This window comes from Aspergillus tubingensis, assembly GCF_013340325.1.
Source record: "Aspergillus tubingensis WU-2223L DNA, scaffold_3, whole genome shotgun sequence".
NCBI classification, from domain to species: domain Eukaryota; kingdom Fungi; phylum Ascomycota; class Eurotiomycetes; order Eurotiales; family Aspergillaceae; genus Aspergillus; species Aspergillus tubingensis.
In genome coordinates, this window is record NW_023336277.1 from 1,839,422 (window position 1) to 1,858,457 (window position 19,036).

Here is a 19,036-nt window from a genome sequence, read left to right on the forward strand (position 1 = left end):
CTCCCTCTTACTCAGCCCTGAGGAATTGAATCATTCGTGTCTCATCTGCCCTCCCCCGCCTCTTTCTTCTATACCTTCGCCATTCCTAGTTAGCTCTTGGAGGGCTTAATTCCATCTACATTCTATACTACGCCACTTTTCCTCCGACGCCTCACGGACAGTCATTGCGCCTTCTCCCTCCTCTTCTCCTCGCCTTGACGCCTCTTCAATACTTCGTCCCCCCTATTCTTCTTGAATAATCCGGCTTCTTCTATCGCATGGGAATTTTATAATACCTAATATACAACCTTGCATCATGAGCGCTCCCAACGATCACCCCAGTGCGCGTGCCGCGCAACACAACCTCGCTTCACATTTCATTGGTGGTAACAACCTGAATGCCGCACCGCCCAGCAGCGTCAAGGACTTTGTGGCCAGCCATGAGGGTCACTCCGTTATCAGCTCGGTGAGTTTTGCGGGGTACCGATGAGTTGGTCGGGCAAGAGTGCAGGAGCAACCCATTCTAACAGGCTTTCCTCAGGTTCTGATCGCCAACAACGGTATTGCCGCCGTCAAGGAGATTCGTTCCGTCCGCAAATGGGCTTATGAAACTTTCGGCAATGAGCGTGCCATCCAATTCACAGTGATGGCCACGCCAGAAGATCTGCACGCAAATGCCGACTACATCCGTATGGCGGATCAATATGTTGAGGTGCGTGGTCATGCTGTGCAACCAGCGTTTCCTCCTCGTGTGTGAGCATGTCGGCTGACAGGAATTCCAGGTTCCCGGAGGCACGAATAACAACAACTACGCCAACGTCGATCTGATCGTCGATGTCGCTGAACGTATGGACGTCCACGCCGTGTGGGCCGGTTGGGGTCACGCCTCTGAGAACCCCCGTCTACCCGAAGCCCTGGCTGCTTCCCCCAAGAGAATCATCTTCATTGGTCCCCCCGCCTCTGCGATGCGCTCGCTTGGTGACAAGATCTCCTCCACTATCGTCGCTCAGCATGCTGGTGTCCCTTGTATCCCCTGGTCTGGAACGGGCGTGGACGCTGTCCGGATCGACGACAAGGGTATCGTTACCGTTGATGATGATGTCTACAACCAGGGTTGCACGTTCTCGCCCGAGGAGGGTCTCCAGAAGGCCAAGGAGATCGGATTCCCGGTCATGATCAAGGCCTCCGAAGGTGGTGGTGGTAAGGGTATTCGTAAGGTTGAGCGTGAGGAGGACTTTATCAGCCTGTACAATGCCGCTGCCAACGAGATCCCCGGTTCCCCCATCTTCATCATGAAGCTCGCTGGTAACGCCCGCCACTTGGAAGTCCAGCTGCTGGCCGATCAGTACGGTAACAACATCTCCCTCTTCGGCCGTGATTGTTCCGTGCAGCGTCGTCACCAGAAGATTATCGAAGAGGCGCCCGTCACGATCGCCAAGCCCATCACTTTCCAGGCTATGGAGCGCGCCGCTGTGAGCCTTGGTCGCTTGGTCGGTTACGTCTCGGCTGGTACCGTGGAGTACCTGTACTCGCACGCTGACGACAAGTTCTACTTCTTGGAACTGAACCCCCGTCTGCAGGTCGAGCACCCGACCACGGAAATGGTTTCCGGAGTCAACCTGCCGGCTGCCCAGCTCCAGATTGCCATGGGTATCCCTCTGCACCGCATCCGCGACATCCGTCTGCTGTACGGCGTCGACCCCAACACCTCCGGGGAGATCGACTTCGATTTCTCCAACGAGGAGAGCTTCCAGACCCAGCGCCGCCCGCAGCCCAAGGGACACACCACCGCTTGCCGTATCACTTCCGAGGATCCCGGCGAGGGTTTCAAGCCTTCCAGCGGTACCATGCACGAATTGAACTTCCGCAGTTCCTCCAACGTCTGGGGTTACTTCTCCGTCGGTACGGCTGGTGGTATCCACAGCTTCTCCGACAGTCAGTTCGGTCACATCTTCGCCTACGGTGAGAACCGTTCCGCATCCCGGAAGCACATGGTCATTGCCCTGAAGGAACTCAGCATCCGTGGTGATTTCCGTACCACTGTTGAGTACCTGATCAAGCTTCTTGAGACCCCGGCCTTCGAGGACAACACGATCACCACCGGCTGGTTGGATCAGCTGATCTCCAACAAGCTGACCGCCGAGCGTCCTGACACGGTCGTCGCCGTTCTGTGTGGAGCTGTTACCAAGGCTCACCAGGCTAGCGAGGCTGGTGTTGAGGAGTACCGCAAGGGACTGGAGAAGGGTCAGGTACCCTCCAAGGACGTCTTGAAGACGGTCTTCCCCGTGGACTTCATCTACGAAGGCCAGCGGTACAAGTTCACCGCCACCCGCGCCAGCCTTGACAGCTACCACCTCTTCATCAACGGTTCCAGGTGCTCCGTGGGTGTGCGTGCTCTGGCTGACGGTGGTCTGCTGGTTCTCCTGAACGGCCGCAGTCACAACGTCTACTGGAAGGAGGAGCCTGCCGCCACTCGTCTGAGTGTGGATGGCAAGACTTGCCTTCTCGAGCAGGAGAACGACCCCACCCAGCTGCGTACCCCCTCTCCTGGTAAGCTGGTCAAGTTCACCGTCGAGAACGGTGAGCACGTCAAGGCGGGCCAGCCCTTCGCTGAAGTCGAGGTCATGAAGATGTACATGCCCCTGATCGCCCAGGAGGACGGTATCGTTCAGCTTATCAAGCAGCCCGGAGCCACTCTGGAGGCCGGTGACATCCTTGGTATCCTCGCTTTGGATGACCCGTCTCGCGTGAAGCACGCCCAGCCCTTCACTGGCCAACTTCCCGATCTTGGTCCTCCTCAGGTTGTGGGTAGCAAGCCTCCTCAGAGGTTCTTCCTCTTGCACAGCATCCTTGAGAACATCCTGAAGGGATACGACAACCAGGTCATCATGAACGCCACCCTCAAGGAGCTGGTCGAGGTCCTCCGTAACCCCGATCTTCCTTACGGCGAGTGGAACGCCCAGTCCTCCGCTCTGCACTCTCGCATGCCCCAGAAGCTCGACAGCCAGCTCCAGAACATCGTCGACAAGGCCCGCGCCCGTAAGGCTGAGTTCCCTGCCAAGCAGCTCCAGAAGACTGTCCAGCGTTTCATCGAGGAGAATGTCAACCCCGCCGATGCTGAGATCCTCAAGACCACGCTGCTTCCTCTCACCGAGGTCATCAACAAGTACCTGGATGGTCTCAAGGTCCACGAGTTCAATGTCTTCATTGGCCTCCTGGAACAGTACTATGAGGTGGAGAAGCTCTTCGCTGGCCGCAACCTCCGCGATGAAGACTCTATCCTGAAGCTTCGTGACGAGAACAAGGAGGACATTGGCAAGGTCGTTCAGACCGTCCTCTCCCACAGCCGCATTGGTGCCAAGAACAACCTCATCCTCGCCATTCTGGCCATGTACCGCCCCAACCAGCCCAACGTCGGCAATGTCTCCAAGTACTTCAAACCCATCCTGAAGAAGCTGACTGAGTTCGAGTCTCGCGCTGCTGCCAAGGTCACTCTCAAGGCCCGCGAGCTTCTGATCCAGTGTGCCCTCCCGTCCTTGGAAGAGCGCCTGTCCCAGATGGAACTCATCCTGCGTTCGTCGGTTGTCGAGTCCAGCTATGGTGAGACCGGCTGGGAGCACCGTGAGCCCGATTCCCAGGTCCTCAAGGAGGTGGTGGACTCCAAGTACACCGTCTTCGACGTGCTGCCGCGCTTCTTCGTTCACCAGGATGTCTGGGTTACTCTGGCTGCTCTTGAGGTCTACGTGCGCCGCGCTTACCGTGCCTACACTGTCAAGGGTATCCAGTACTCTGCTTCCGGAGAGGTTCCACTGCTCTCTTGGGACTTCACTCTTGACAAGCTGGGACAGCCCGAGTTCGGCCCTATCACCACTGACCCGTCGACCCCCAGCACCCCTACCGCTGAGATGAACCCCTTCAAGCGGATCAACTCCATCAGTGACATGTCGTACCTGGTTGGCGACGGCAACGAGCCCATGAGAAAGGGTGCCATCATCCCTGTTCAGTACCTGGAGGATGCTGAGGAGTTCCTTCCCAGAGCCCTCGAGATCTTCCCCAGAGCTGGCTCGAAGAAGAAGGCCAGTGACAACGGTCTTCTCGCTAACCTGGAGGGCAAGCGCCGCCCTGCTCCCCGGGTTGAGAACGAGAATGAGTTGACTGGTGTCCTCAACGTCGCCATCCGTGATGTGGAGGATCTTGACGACAACCAGATCGTCTCCCAGATCAACAACATGCTGGCCGACCTCAAGGAAGAACTGCTCGCTCGTCGCATCCGCCGTGTCACCTTCATCTGCGGCAAGAACGGTATCTACCCCGGATACTTCACTTTCCGTGGCCCCAACTACGATGAGGATGAGAGTATCCGCCACAACGAGCCTGCCCTTGCCTTCCAGCTGGAGCTCGGTCGTCTGTCCAAGTTCAAGATCAAGCCCGTCTTCACCGAGAACCGGAACATCCACGTCTACGAGGCTCTCGGAAAGGGCCCTGAGAACGACAAGGCTGTGGACAAGCGCTACTTCGTTCGTGCCGTCGTGCGCCCCGGTCGCCTGCGCGATGATATTCCCACTGCGGAGTACCTGACCTCGGAGGCTGACCGTCTCATGAACGACATTCTGGACGCCCTGGAGATTATTGGCAACAACAACTCCGATCTGAACCACATCTTCATCAACTTCTCCCCTGTCTTCAACCTGCAGCCTAAGGATGTTGAGGAGGCTCTCGCCGGTTTCTTGGAGCGCTTCGGCCGTCGTCTCTGGAGACTGCGTGTTACCGGTGCTGAAATCCGCATTCTGTGCACCGACCCCGTCACCGGTGTTCCTTACCCCCTGCGCGTGATCATCACCAACACCTACGGATTCATCATCCAGGTTGAGCTGTACATTGAGAAGAAGACTGAGAAGGGCGAGTGGATCTTCCACAGCATTGATGGTGGCAGCAACAAGCTGGGCTCCATGCACTTGCGTCCTGTCTCCACTCCTTACCCGACCAAGGAATGGCTGCAGCCCAAGCGCTACAAGGCCCACCTCATGGGTACTCAGTACGTCTATGACTTCCCTGAGCTCTTCAGACAAGCCTTCCAGAACAGCTGGACCAAGGCCATCGCCAAGATCCCCTCCTTGGCCGACCAGCGCCCTCCTGTTGGCGAGTGCATTGACTACAGCGAGCTTGTTCTTGATGAGAATGACAACCTGGTTGAGATCTCCCGCGGCCCTGGCACCAACACCCATGGTATGGTTGGTTGGATCGTCACTGCCCGTACCCCCGAGTACCCCCGTGGTAGACGCTTCATCATTGTTGCCAACGACATCACCTTCCAGATTGGTTCCTTCGGTCCCGCTGAAGACAAGTTCTTCCACAAGTGCACTGAACTGGCTCGCAAGTTGGGTATCCCTCGTATCTACCTTTCTGCCAACTCGGGTGCTCGTATCGGCATGGCTGACGAGTTGATTCCTTACTTCTCCGTCGCCTGGAACGACCCCGAGAACCCCGCCGCCGGTTTCAAGTACCTGTACTTCACTCCCGAGGTCAAGCAGAAGCTTGATGCTAGCAAGAAGAAGGAAGTCATCACTGAGGAGATCCAGGATGAGGGTGAGGTGCGCCACAAGATCACCACCGTCATCGGTGCCAAGGACGGTCTGGGTGTCGAGTGTCTCAAGGGCTCCGGTCTTATTGCCGGTGCCACCTCCAAGGCTTACGAAGACATCTTCACCATCACCCTCGTTACTTGCCGTTCCGTTGGTATTGGTGCCTACCTTGTCCGTCTCGGACAGAGAGCCATCCAGGTCGAGGGCCAGCCCATCATCCTTACTGGTGCCCCCGCTATCAACAAGCTTTTGGGTAGAGAAGTGTACACTTCCAACTTGCAGCTTGGTGGCACTCAGATCATGTACCGCAACGGTGTGTCCCACATGACTGCCAACGATGACTTCGAGGGTGTGCAGAAGATTGTCGAGTGGATGTCCTTCGTCCCCGACAGGAAGGGTGCCCCCATCCCTATCCGCCCCTGGTCCGACACTTGGGACCGCGACGTCGCCTACTACCCTCCCTCCAAGCAGCCCTACGATCCCCGCTGGCTCATTGCCGGTAAGGAAGACGAGGAAGGCTTCCTGCCTGGTCTGTTCGATACTGGCTCTTTCGAGGAGGCTCTTGGTGGCTGGGCTCGCACCGTGGTTGTTGGTCGTGCCAGACTCGGTGGCATTCCCATGGGTGTGATTGCTGTTGAGACTCGCTCCGTTGAGAACGTCACTCCTGCCGACCCTGCCAACCCTGACTCCATGGAGATGGTCGCCAACGAAGCTGGTGGTGTCTGGTACCCCAACTCCGCCTACAAGACCGCCCAGGCCCTCCGTGACTTCAACAACGGTGAGCAGCTTCCTGTAATGATCCTGGCTAACTGGAGAGGTTTCTCCGGTGGTCAGCGTGACATGTACAACGAGGTCCTCAAGTACGGTTCTTACATCGTCGATGCCCTCGTCAAGTATGAGCAGCCCATCTTCATCTACATCCCGCCCCATGGTGAGCTCCGTGGTGGATCCTGGGTTGTTGTCGATCCCACCATCAACCCCGACCAGATGGAGATGTATGCCGACGTGGAAGCCCGTGGTGGTGTCCTCGAGCCCGAGGGTATCGTCAACATCAAGTACCGTCGCGACAAGCAGCTCGACACCATGGCTCGTCTGGATGCCACCTATGGCGAGCTCCGCCGCTCTCTCGAGGACCAGTCCCTCAGCAAGGAGCAGCTCTCTGAGATCAAGGCCAAGATGGCTGCCCGCGAGGAGCAGCTTCTGCCCGTTTACCTCCAGATTGCTCTGCAGTTTGCTGATCTCCACGACCGTGCTGGCCGCATGGAGGCCAAGAACACCATCCGCCATCCCCTCACCTGGAAGAACGCCCGTCGCTTCTTCTACTGGCGTCTGCGCCGCAGACTCAGCGAGGAGCTTATTGTCAAGCGCATGGTTGCTGCCGCTCCCAACCCTGCTGCTCGCGACGGCTCTGTTGCTATCCCTGCTGGTTCCAACGCCCCTGTCTCGACCGAGTCCGCTCGTGCTGTGCACCTTCGCACTCTGCACAGCTGGACCGGCTTGCTCGACGAGGAACTGCAGCGCGAAGACCAGCGCGTCGCCACCTGGTACGAGGAGAACAAGAAGGCCATCCAGACCAAGGTCGACGCTCTCAAGGCCGAGAGCGTGGCCACGGAAGTTGCTCAGCTGCTCGTCAACAACCGTGACGGTGCTCTGAAGGGTGTGCAGCAGATCCTCAGCGTTCTCCCTGTGGAGGAGAAGGAGGCTGTTCTCAAGTACCTCTCTTCCAACTAAGAGCATCATCCATCCTCTTCCCTTCCCCTTAATGAAGACGCTCAATAAAAAAGAGCCTTCATTCCCTTTCTTTTCCCTTCTCAAAGAAACCTTTTATATAAAGCCTTTGGCATTATCATTGGACTAGGAGAAAGTCAAAACTATCCTGCCCGCATTTACTCCTCTTCACTTTCTACTTTTGGGTTCTGTTATCTTGCTGGCTGGGTTAATGGGGCTTCAAGCAAGTTAAACCAATGGGTACACGGATTGATTGGTATTGATTGAGTGATGCGATGCATATAACGTCGGTTATGTTACGTCTGTTTGTTTCTGATTACCTGTTTGTTGTCGGTCGGTTATTGAGCATGGTTTCTGTGTGGCTGTTCTGTATTTTATGTCACATTTTCCTTTTAACAATGCAAATGATTACAATTTCAAGTTTGGTATCCAAGTAGTATTCTGTAGCGTATTTTCGTAGTTGTGACCAGTTGTGACTGGACGGATGAAGCAGGCAACGATACGATCGTATAGTTAGGAGGTAAGTAAGTGTACGTAGCTGAGGGGTAAGATTAACTAGAAGTTGGGTAAGTCTGCACGACTGTGTGATGGTAGAAAATGTTTATTACAGGCGCAGTAGCGATTATCGTTACTACTAAGTACTACTGCAGTTCACAGTCATAGCAGCTACACTATAGCCATTAATTACTCAAGTAACGTCTAGTATAGGAGCACCATATCTGTCTCAATTCGAAGAGCTCAATTCAGATCCCCTCGCGAGGAAAGGGAACTCGACTTGTGTGTATAGATAGGCTAATGATATAATCGTCGACAGACAGATAGTCACTAACGTATCCATCCATCCATCTCTCATCCATCAGCGTAGGGATGGAACCAACCAGCTCAAACACCGAAAACAGCAAAGCAAAATAATAGCAACAACCAACGACCAACAAACAAAATGGGGTATTATGTTCTTGTCCACTCGTTCAAATCAATGTTATCAGAAAGGGAATAGTCCGTCAGTGTGCGGGTGGGGAATATAGTAGCAAGTACAGTTATTAAGGTAAGGAATGTATAGTAGTGCTGCTTATGGAGGCGGGGGAAGAGCAGCGAGCGAGTCATGCGAGTTGCCTTTCCAGGCTTCGAGGTGGGCTAAGGATAGGCATTCCCCGGTATGGGGTTGATACTTCGCGCGTTCCGCGACTGGGATTCACGGAGGAGCCCATGTCTCCGTCATCGATGCGAAGAGGGTTAATGTCCACGGGGAGTTGGCCGCGGATAGGGCGAGAGGCGTGGTAGGCAGGATGTTGGTGGTAGGGATCCATGGCAGACGGGTTTGGGTTTGGGCGATGATGCATGGAGCTGGCGCGGGACTCGTCAGGATTGCCGGGCGGCAGACTGATGTAGTTGGCATTCAGGGAGCGAGCGATGTCTTCGAGTAGTATTTCCATGGGGGCGATGTAAGCGGTGCGGGTTTTGTCGGACCACGCGAGAACGTGGCCGCAAACTCGACCGCTGGCCTTTTCGAACACCCAAGCTCCTGAGTCGCCGGGCACTGTAAGAAAAATTAGTAAGGATTCCTTAATTGAATGTGTGTCTGTGAAGACGAGTCAGACTCACTTACCTCCGAAGTTCCCATCAACACAGAAGCTGGTGGAGAAGGTTTGTCGCCCATGCAGTTTGACAAGAGTCATGGCTCTGGAGATCTGGCCGGTTTGCAGGCCACTGGTTCTGCCACAGCAGTGGACTCGGAGGCCCCCCAGGTCTTCTAGCCGGCAAATGTTATTGAGATAGATAGTCTCTGGTTGCCGCGGCATGCGCGCCTGTTGGGCCCGTCTCTGTCCATACGCGTCTGGCCTCACTACGGACGTCTTGTCGTAGACGATATTGCGCACGTTGATGCGCTCATCGTTGATCTTGATCAGTGCCCAGTCAATCTCGTGTCGGATCCCTTTTCGCGTCCAGCGCCGAACACCCGAGGATGCGTGTACGTATCCAAAAGCGTGAGAGGCAAGATGTTCATCATCGCGATCTTCAGGGCTTGGGAAATAACTCTCATCGATGTCATCAATGGCTGGCTGTGTGACGTATAGCAAGGGCTCGTCTCCAGGATCAATCCCAGGAGTATCGCCTATGGATGCTGCATCTTCGTCATCATAGGGGTCATCAGCATTCCCCCCATCTTCGTCAGAGGAGTAGCCTTCGGAAAGGTATGAGTCTTCGAATGTTCCATCTAGACTGGGTGACAGCGAGATATCATCCCCATCCTCGTCTTCCGAAACCTCGAATTCAAGGTCTGATGCGACATCTGACGGGCCCTCGTCAGCCCAGGAGTACATAAACTCTGGGTTCTGAGGGGCTGGGATATCGTGCATCCAATTTGCAGAAGACCGTAGAGGGCCACCGGTATCCGGCTCATCCGCATCCTCCTGGTCACTTGGTGATTCTAGCATGTGATGGACAGTCATCCCATAGGGCATACCATCGACCAGGATAGCTCCCCCATAAGATACAGGTGGCAGATGTTCTTCGTTGATAAAAGCGCCAATTGATGCACCGCATAGAGGCCGTTCCTGATAGCAAGGGTTTGGGTCATTCTGGACCAACGCAGGTGCGCCGGCATTTCCTTGTCCTGCCATTGCCGGCCTGCGGCGCTTCTTGCGTGGGACCTTCGATCTCTGTACATCGCCACGAAGGACAAGGAGATCCCACTCTTCGCTATCAAGGACAAAATACTTCTTGAGTGCGGCCCGAACCTTCTTTGCACTGGCACAAGTGACACAGACCGTGGTCTTGGCGTTGTCGACCGTTTCACCAGTCATCATGAGTGTAACACTGCATGATTCGGCAGAGTCCTTCAGGATCTTCTGTAGAAGCTTTCTCAAGCGTGGTAGCATCTGGAAGTTCCATTTATTGAGATGGTCTTGTGGAATCTCTAGGCCCGAAAGTTTTTTGCAAGTGCGCTTTCGTACCTTGCGCTCCTCCAGGTTGATCTTATCCCGGAACATCTTCATGTCGGCAGTAGGTAGCGTGGCAAACGGTTCCTGGAAAGGTCGGATGGGCTCCGGAGTAGGTTTGAACTCACGAACGGGTTCCTTCATCGGCGCCGAATCCAGGCCAGGAACAAGGGCAAGCGGAAGGCAATCATCCAGCTCATCAGCGGTAGGGGCAGAGAACATGTCTATCCTGCAGCAGGACCAGACGATCTTGCACATAGTGTAAAGAAAGTTCATAGAGAACGAGAAGATGCTGTCAGGCGCGGAGAGGTCCAGGACGGGGTAGTGGAAGGCCTGAGGGACGCGGAGGTTCAGGTCATCGAACGGCTGGGTCGACAGATGGAAGTTTGGTGCATCCAAGCACAGCTGTACCACGTGGAGATATGCGCTGCCGCATTTGGGGCCCAGCTTCTTCAAGTAGGTGTTCTCGATTCTTTGCTTGAACATGGAGTTGTTGTACTTCATCTTCCAGATCCGACTAATGGGTGTCCAAAGTCCAATTTCGAGCAGCACGAGGCCAAGTGAGTACAGGTCATAGGCCCAGGCAGCATCATCCTCCATCGACCGCTTATCGTCTGGGTGACGATATATGCTGGAAGACAAGGGTTCGGGTGACGGCCCGTTTCCAGAGAATTGAGCAAATGATGTGAGGTAGGGACGGCGTAAATCCTCCGTGAGTCCGACTTCATCGCGGTTCGAGTTCGTCAAGCCGGGGAAGATAAGAATGTTACTGCTGTTGATGTTGCCATGTACAAGGTTCTGGCTCCTCAGCTGTAGAACTGCCATCAGGAGGTCATAAGCTAAGCGAAAGCGCGTTTCTAGATTCGGAATAGGGTGTTCATCGCTTGTTTGAAAAAGGGAGACGAGGGGTTTCGGCTTCAACCCATTCAAGAGATCAGTCGGGTTGCGAAGGAATGGGAAGTAGTCCATAGGCATCTGATAGACGAATGCGTATCGGGAATTTGGCATGTCGATAAAATAGCCCAGGAACTTCAGCAAGCCCAGGTGAGACACACGTGAATTCTGCACGAGCTGCTCCAGAGTCCGCTGTACATGGTCCAGTCGTTTCTTCTCCGGCTTGGTGGCAGCACTCGATGCTTCGAGCATCATCGGCATGTAATCGACGAGAATTGTTGCCGTCGAATCTTTGGTGCCGTAAAGAAAAGGCGATGCCGATGTCCTGATGCGACCGATGGCCCGAGAGTTGGTAGAAGCTGCGACCTGCTCATAAGGGGGCGGGTTGTTGTCATGCGAAGAACCAGACAACTGTAGGGCAGAACGATCAATGACATAAGTGTCCAGCGGAGCCTTATCGAAAGGCATCTTTTCAGATCGAGCCTGGCTGAATGCCGCCGCATTGTGCGTAGGCGAGGGTGCTACATCAAAAGGACTCTGTTGTGTGCCGTCGAAAGATGCACCGTGGTAGGCTTTTGAGTCCAAGATGGAGTAGTCAGAAATGGCAGCGGGCCGGGATCGGCCCTTGGTGGTGGACTGTCCACCAGCAGTCATGCTAGCACTCATGTTGCGTCGAGAGCTCGACAGGTCATAGAGAGTGTCAATGTAGCCTTCCAGGTCTGCCAGCAGAGTCTTGGAACGGCTGATCTCATCACTGGTCCAGTGAGACTTGACGGGAAGGCCACTGAGACCGCCCTTGGGAGTGTCCGCACTAGCGCCTTTCGGAGGCAGATCGGAGGCACCGCCATGCTGGATACGCTCCGCCTCATTCAGCAGCACCTGAATGGAAGACATGACACTCTCGACAATCTCACTGTAGCCAGCTTGGGTTAATGATTCGTCAATATCATTGGGCTGGGCGGCACTGGCATCGCTCCAGTCCAGGCCCCACGCTAGCAATCGATCTCTTTGGGTCTTGAAACTGCGATGCAGCATGACCAATTCGGGATCATCAACCGCAATGGAAGCCGTAGTGACACTCTCACAAGAGGTCTTTGTATCGGTATACATTTTGGTGAGGCGCCGTTGGAGGTAGGCACCCCCATGATGGCGGAGGACGGACATCTTGGCGCGCAGAGTCCGGGGGTATCACGCAGGTAAACGAAGGACGGGGATTGGTGCCCTTTCAGAACATTGCAGAGTGGGTAGGGGAAGAGGTCTAGAGAAGACTCATGGTCTGATAACAGAGCGGAGGAGGGGGCGGGGGGTGGTAGGGAAGACAGGCACTATCTGTTAGTAGTAGTGCAACATGGTGGTGGGTTGTGGTGATGGGGGTTAGATAGACAGTGCAGTAGCGAGAGCGAAGATGGGAGGGAAGGTCAGTCACTAAGAATAAGTTAAGAATAAGGTGGAATCCTGTTGCCTAACCAATAGGGAGTGGCGAGTGCCCGCAAAGCCTCACCCGCTGCCAAGCCACATCTCATCCCCAGGCAGCCGCCTTTTTGGCCTGATCCACCACGGCGGGGCTATGATTGGCCCGCGCGCTGCTGATGGGCACGTGCACTGCTGATTTAGAGTAATTGTGCGGCATGACTAACCCAACATTCAAGTGCGGGTGAACCCGCCGAGTAGCATTTCTTGCATGTGTTGGCACTATCCCGAATCAGGAAATGGTACCAGATCGTCCCTAGGCAGACAGGTAAATCTTGCAAGTATCTACGTAGTCATCTCTACCTTATTAGCCTCCCAGTTGGATAATCCCCATCATGCTTGTTGTTGAAAGGTTCTGCAGTCGAAACACATCACAAGCCCCACTAGGGTCAGGGTTACACCGAATGACCCTTGAAACTCTACTATTACCTACTGACACTGACTGCCCTTGTTTACTCCGTCAGTACACGCAACCTACTATAATGTATGATGCACCACAACAACAATCCAATGCTAGGCAGCTGTCCTATAGGCACCCACATAATAATCATGTCTAATCATCATATTTGCTGTTTTAAAATACGTCTATTGAAACTTTGTAACTGATTTACATAGAAATTGAATGATAAATAGGAAAGAAGGGTCCAGGCAACGACGACAAAATCGCTTACCCGGTAATGACTCGCCGTGGCACCCCGACATCCCGTGCCCGCTTCTCGCGGAAATTGTGCAGGCGCTCCCCAATTAGGTAGACGTCGTCCCGGATATTGACTCGCCAAATCTCCACTTGCCGCCGTACCAGAAACACTAGCCAGCCCATCAGACTGATTACCAGCGTGGCCGGATACGCATACCGGTAAACCTTGGACTGCACCTCCGGCGTGGATGAGAATACCGTGGCATTCATGCTGAATCCAAGGATCAGTGGTACCACGACCGCAAGCGTGGCCAGCAGCATCACCGGGAGCAGAACTGCTCGCGTAGTAACTTTAGCATTAGGCTTCAGCATTCCATCTCGAACAATAGCATTCAGTGCCGCTGCCGGACGGGAGGCAGCATTCCACAACACAAACTTAACGGCCATTTGTACATAGAGCACTCCGAGTGTCCAGTCCTGGATGAAGTGGATGACATGGGCCTGGGCGCCACCAACATACGTGTGCGCTGGAACTAAGAGATATAGTTCCATGACTAGCGCAACAAGGGACGGCAGAAGCACCGCGAACGTGGCGAGAACATAGGTAATTCGAGCCGCATCGAGGACGATATGCATCACACCGACGCATGCCTCCCGAGGGGACTGTAGGTAAGGGCTCAACCGGTCTTTCGCCGCGGTAAGGAAAGGACGCGAATAGTACAGAATGTAGGCAGCAGTGCCAACGATGGATGTGCCCGTGGAGAAGGCATACACATCGTTGAGCGGTCGGTGAGGGAAAGTGGACGACATGACCTTTCGGCCAATGATCAGAGGAACAACGGTGATGCCTACACCGGTGGCAGCAGCAAACACCCAGATCAGTAGGATGAAGGCTGCAATGCGAGTACGGAAGCGCGGCGGAATGTAAACTTTGGTGAACATGTCGTTGGCTCGCCCATGGAGACCCTGATCCGTATCCGGTGCTCCGTCAACCCGCTGATTAGACTCGGTCACCTCAAGGAACACTTGACTGCCTTTAGGGATGCGGACTTGATCGGAAGCAGGTGCCCGTACAAACCGTCCATCACGAGCGAAGTAGACACTGGGCTTCTCACTGTCGTCATTTTGCGGATGTCCATCGACTACCGGGTGTTCCGGATCTCCCTTGGCGGCTGACAAGACGTCCCACCAAGTCCGACGGGCGTGATATCCCTCTTCGTCGACTTGCCTCTCGCCAAAGAAAAAGTTGGTCAGGCGCAGAAAACGAGCGCACTTGTGGAACCACCAATCATAAAGATTGTGGAGACCGTCCGATGGCTTGATCGATTGAATGGCAAGCGGCATGACGAAGTTGTAGAACAACAGGTCCACGGGAAACTCCAAGACAGGAATAGTAGCAGACCAATGCACAGGAAGCACATCGTCGAAGGCGTAGTAGATTCCCCATACGACACCACCCAGGCAGACAATGACCAGAGCGCCGTAGACAAGGGCACTGAACGCAATCTTCCGCAGCTGCGTTGTGATGTTGCGCTCCAGAACATCTCGCACCGGATGGAATGTCGGGTCGTCTGGATCGCGAATAAAGTCTAGTCATGAATTAGCAGAAGTTTGGGGAAGGAGGCAGGGTATTACTTACAAAGTACACCGCTCCGCATTATCTTCCTGCACATGGATACGAAAAGGGCAAAATGGAACATATAACAGGTTCCAATGAACCAGTGCACAAACAGAGACGTAAGGGGTGATGAGGAGGTGAACTCTAAACGCGACGCAATCGTGGCGTTCTCAAAGAGAGGTAACAGTGCAACATCAAGTAACGAACCGCAGTACAGTGGGAAAACAATCATTTCAATGCCGATAATGAGGATAACCTTCATCACACCACCTGCTTGGTGAAGTATGTCGGCAACAATGCCTTCCACTCTCTGTCCACGCTCACCACCAGAAAGCATATTGGTGAAACGCAAGTACAGAAGTCCGAGGGCCGACGCAAGAAGGTAGCCCATAAAGATAGCAATGACGCGATCTTTCGTATCCCACACAGCTAGATCATAACTGATGGTGATGCCTGCCGAAGCTGAACCACTCACACTGGAACCGAACCAGCTTGTGCCCTTCGAGGTGTAAAGCAACAGATGGACAAGGTCGTAAACCTGGTCCCGTGCCTGTACTAGTAGCTGGGCCAAGCCGTCAAAGCCATTCTCAACTGAAAAGGCACCCACCGGTCCATGAGACACAATTCGAAGAGGGAAGTCATGCAGAATGAATTTGCCGACTGTGAAGGCCGTATGAGTAAAGGCGGCGATGCGCGCTTGGTGGATCTTTAGAGCTTGATGGGAAAGAACCGAGAACATAGGCACGTCGGATTCGTGGAAGACAAAGAAAGCCTGCAAAACATTCCGTAGTCGGTGACTACTGGCGTCGATGAGTGATAACGAGGCACTGGTGACGGACTTGGTCTGCGGAATCCATTCTCCCAATGGAACAAAAGCACCGAAGGGACTGAGCACCACTTTGCATATGAGGCTGAGCCAGTACATAACGTAGCCCAAGCTACCAATAAGAGTGTCCAGCGTCACATCTGCGAAGACCGATATGGCAGTCATGGGAACGCCAAAGACCAGTTGTACGGGGTTCGCGAGGAGTACAAGGGCAATTTTGCCCCAGAGATAGGGAAGCCAAATGCCAATTGCCACGGTAAACGAGATCAAGAGCGCGCTGAAGACTCCATTCTGCAGAAGGCCAAAAATTGGTCCCTGCATGCCAATGAGCTCCAGAATGCCCTCCAAGTCATCTCCCTCCTCGACTGCCTCAGCGTCATTTGCATCAAGACCGAAGTCTGGGGCGATGGCTTGGTTGTTCGGTGCGGCTTCGTTGGCAAGGCGTCTGTTATTCTGAATGGGTACGAACGGCGCCTCCAAAGCAGGGTCCTCGACTACATGATCATCATCCTCTTGCGGACGATCTTGACCTTGGTCAGGAGTTTCAAGATCAGCCCAGAACCAGTCGAAGAGTCTGGCAACCAAGTTCTTCGGAGAAGCCGCCGCTGCTTGATCATTCTGCGGCGTTGCCACGGCATTTTCAGAGGCCCTTTCAGCATTCGTTGTAACCGCGTTGGTCGAAGCCGAAGCGCTCGGAACTTGATCAGACTGAATGCCAGTGTCGGCGGAAGGTGTTGAATCGGACGGTACCTCAGAGTCGCCTACAGCACGGAGGCTAGAGCCGAGATCATCATTAGTAAATTCGCGGTCTTGCCGATCATCACTCGCGCCAGTCCCCAGTGGATTGGACACGGAAGCGATGTCCCAGGGATGACGGTTGACCGCTGATGACGAGGGCTCCAACAGTGGTGATCGTGCTGAACTGGATTCACTTTGCATCTCCGTCTGATCGGCAAAAGAATCCGAACTCGCAGCCTCGTGAAGAGGTGACTCGCGCCTCCAAGAACCGCGCAGAGAATCGTTCCGTTGAAGCTTGGTCATTGCCGTGACGATCCACCCCAGCTCATCCTGGCGCCCCTCCTCTCTTACGAGTCTGAGGACCTGCTCAGGATCACCATGGCCGCGCGCCCAGAGATCCCTGAACGTGTCCACCCCAGGCCAGACCTGGTTGCCGTGAGAGGTCGAGTGCTCGAGGGACAAGGGGTTCAGTTCATCCTCACTGTCACTATTACGCCGGAACATATGCTGCGAAGTACTAGGTCCCTGGGTACCCGAGTCACTGGAACTGCTTGAGTTACCATCGCGGAACGAAGAATGCACACGATACGACTCGGTCTCAGCCAGAGAGCCAAGTCCCCCTTCGTCTGCGCGGTTAGAAATATCTTCGACGTGTTCATGAGTGCTTTCATCGCGGGGTACATCCTCTGGCTGAGGGGCATGTAGCTCAGGCTGTACCTCTTCAGGGCGCTGTACTGGACGGTTATTCGCAATTAGCTGGACAGCAGCTTCCCGCTCACCCTCGGCGATATTGGCCATGGGCTGCTGTTGAACAACCCATTCGCGAATCAGGAAAATCAGAATGAACGAGATGACAACCAATAATGTTATGAGTTGACCTTCTAAGGTATCAATAAGAATGTTATTAATCGTGGGCGATGGTGTCAGTGTGTTGAGAAATTCCACATCCGAGAGCCACGATGGGCGCCGAGGCTTGTATGATCCAGCTGTCACATTCGAAGGGCTGGTGCTCAACGAACCGGTGCCCGACATTGCAGGGAAGAACAAGGCAGAAAAAGCCTTCTTGATGACTGTGAGAAGTAGAGGCTCGCCTGATGAGAAACTGAACATAGATGAAACCGGTGACTGCACGGCTGGCACATCTGATGCTCCCGCTAATGCGGTGGTAGCGGCTCCCACATTCATGGAAGCCGTTCCATTTGCTACAACTTGGGCTAGATGTTCGGATGAAGATTGCTGGGGAGCATCCGCCCCAGACCAGCGGCCATCAGCCAGCCAGAAAAGAGCTCTCCAAATTGCCCTCATCGACCATGGCAGCCACCCAAGCCAGACGAACGCAACGAGTACAAACCGCAGCCATGTGACAATAGTGCGAAAACTATGGATTAGTAGCTGTCGGAGGAAAAGCGGAGCAGGGAGATTCTGGGGCATATTGGGATCGTATAACTTCGTGAAGCGGAACGGCGTTTTGCAGAGTTCGCAATGCTTCTTCTGAGAGTGGGACAGCCATTCTACCAGGCATGCCTGGTGAACGAACTTGATGCTCCCGCTACATTTGCACGGGTAGAAAAGTTGTTCTTCCTCGGTACCCTCACCACGGCATATGCGACAAGTGTCTGGCTCTTCAAACTCCCTCTCCTTCCCCTTATAGTTCGTCTGATAGGCCGGGTCATTCATCAGGTCGGGGAACGAGGTAGAATGGGTATAATCCCGGGACGAGCCCTCGGGAAACTCCATTTTGCGCAATCAACGTCGACTCGACGAGCTTATCGTCTTCAGCAGCGGCAATCAGATATCATGTTCGGAAAGGCGTGTAGCAACGCGAACAGGTACGTGTGAACCGAGAAGGCGAGATGACGGAACGGAGACACTGCGCCAGGGGATTCTCTCGCGATTTGGTACAATCCTCCTTCAACAAGAGTTCCAAATAGTTGCTGCTAGGAGAAAATACACGTCAGTGTTCAACCATAGGCGGGTTTCCGTAGGAGGCGTATGTGGCAAGACGCAAAGCAGTCGGTGGAAAGGCAAAAGACCAGCCAAAGCTGTGGTTCACCTGAACTGGTCGATCCCCCCAACATATGCTGAATCAGCACAAGACCCTCCATGTCTCGGTCATGTGATATTACGGTACAGTACCACCAAGGGCGGTGAGGGGCCGCCCAATTGCCTGCATAAATGCAGATCTGCACGTCAGATTCTGTAAGACTGTATTGTGAAGTGCCACCGAAAGACCGATGACCTCACAGCTCCTTACAATAAAGGTTAATTACTATGGCTATTGTTGTTGTTCCCTGAATCCAGCAAGCGTGTTGTTGACAACTGGAGATCTACTCTGTGATCGACAGAGCACCCACTCCAAATCTCGTCATTCAAGCCTTGCTTTCCCTCCGTTCTAGATATATACCGTGACACTGTCTGTTCCTTTCCCGTCAAGACACAGACAGACTGGTATTACTGAGTACCCCTCTAAAACTCGACGGCGCCAAGGCGGAGACGGGAATTGATCGTCGCGTGCGCTTCGAGGATCCTAGCTTGTGATTCCGGAAAAACGTTGCTAAGACCCTTTCATCTCCCCCCCCAAAGTCGACTGGGTCCTTTAGTTTGTCCGAATTTCCGGAAGGCTCA

The 19,036-nt window shown here is 54.1% G+C and overlaps 3 protein-coding genes across 3 annotated transcripts; 1 reads left to right on the forward strand and 2 right to left on the reverse strand.

The window, feature by feature from the left end:
* Positions 1 to 295: 295 nt before the first annotated feature.
* On the forward strand, positions 296 to 7,292 carry AtWU_01774 (acetyl-CoA carboxylase ACC1; the record flags this gene model as incomplete). The annotated part of the gene is made up of 3 exons (XM_035496888.1): positions 296 to 445; positions 521 to 691; positions 762 to 7,292. 3 exons carry the CDS (start codon positions 296 to 298, stop codon positions 7,290 to 7,292), a joined length of 6,852 nt encoding a protein of 2,283 aa, XP_035352781.1.
* A 1,097-nt stretch (positions 7,293 to 8,389) lies between these two features.
* AtWU_01775 (uncharacterized protein) lies at positions 8,390 to 12,286 on the reverse strand (the record flags this gene model as incomplete). The annotated part of the gene is made up of 2 exons (XM_035496889.1): positions 8,390 to 8,826; positions 8,896 to 12,286. 2 exons carry the CDS (start codon positions 12,284 to 12,286, stop codon positions 8,390 to 8,392), a joined length of 3,828 nt encoding a protein of 1,275 aa, XP_035352782.1.
* Positions 12,287 to 13,259: 973 nt separating this feature from the next.
* On the reverse strand, positions 13,260 to 18,148 carry AtWU_01776 (E3 ubiquitin-protein ligase SSM4; the record flags this gene model as incomplete). Its single annotated transcript, XM_035496890.1, has 2 exons — positions 13,260 to 14,818; positions 14,869 to 18,148. The coding sequence occupies 2 exons, from the start codon at positions 18,146 to 18,148 to the stop codon at positions 13,260 to 13,262; spliced, it is 4,839 nt and encodes a 1,612-aa protein (XP_035352783.1).
* Between the last annotated feature and the right edge of the window lie 888 nt (positions 18,149 to 19,036).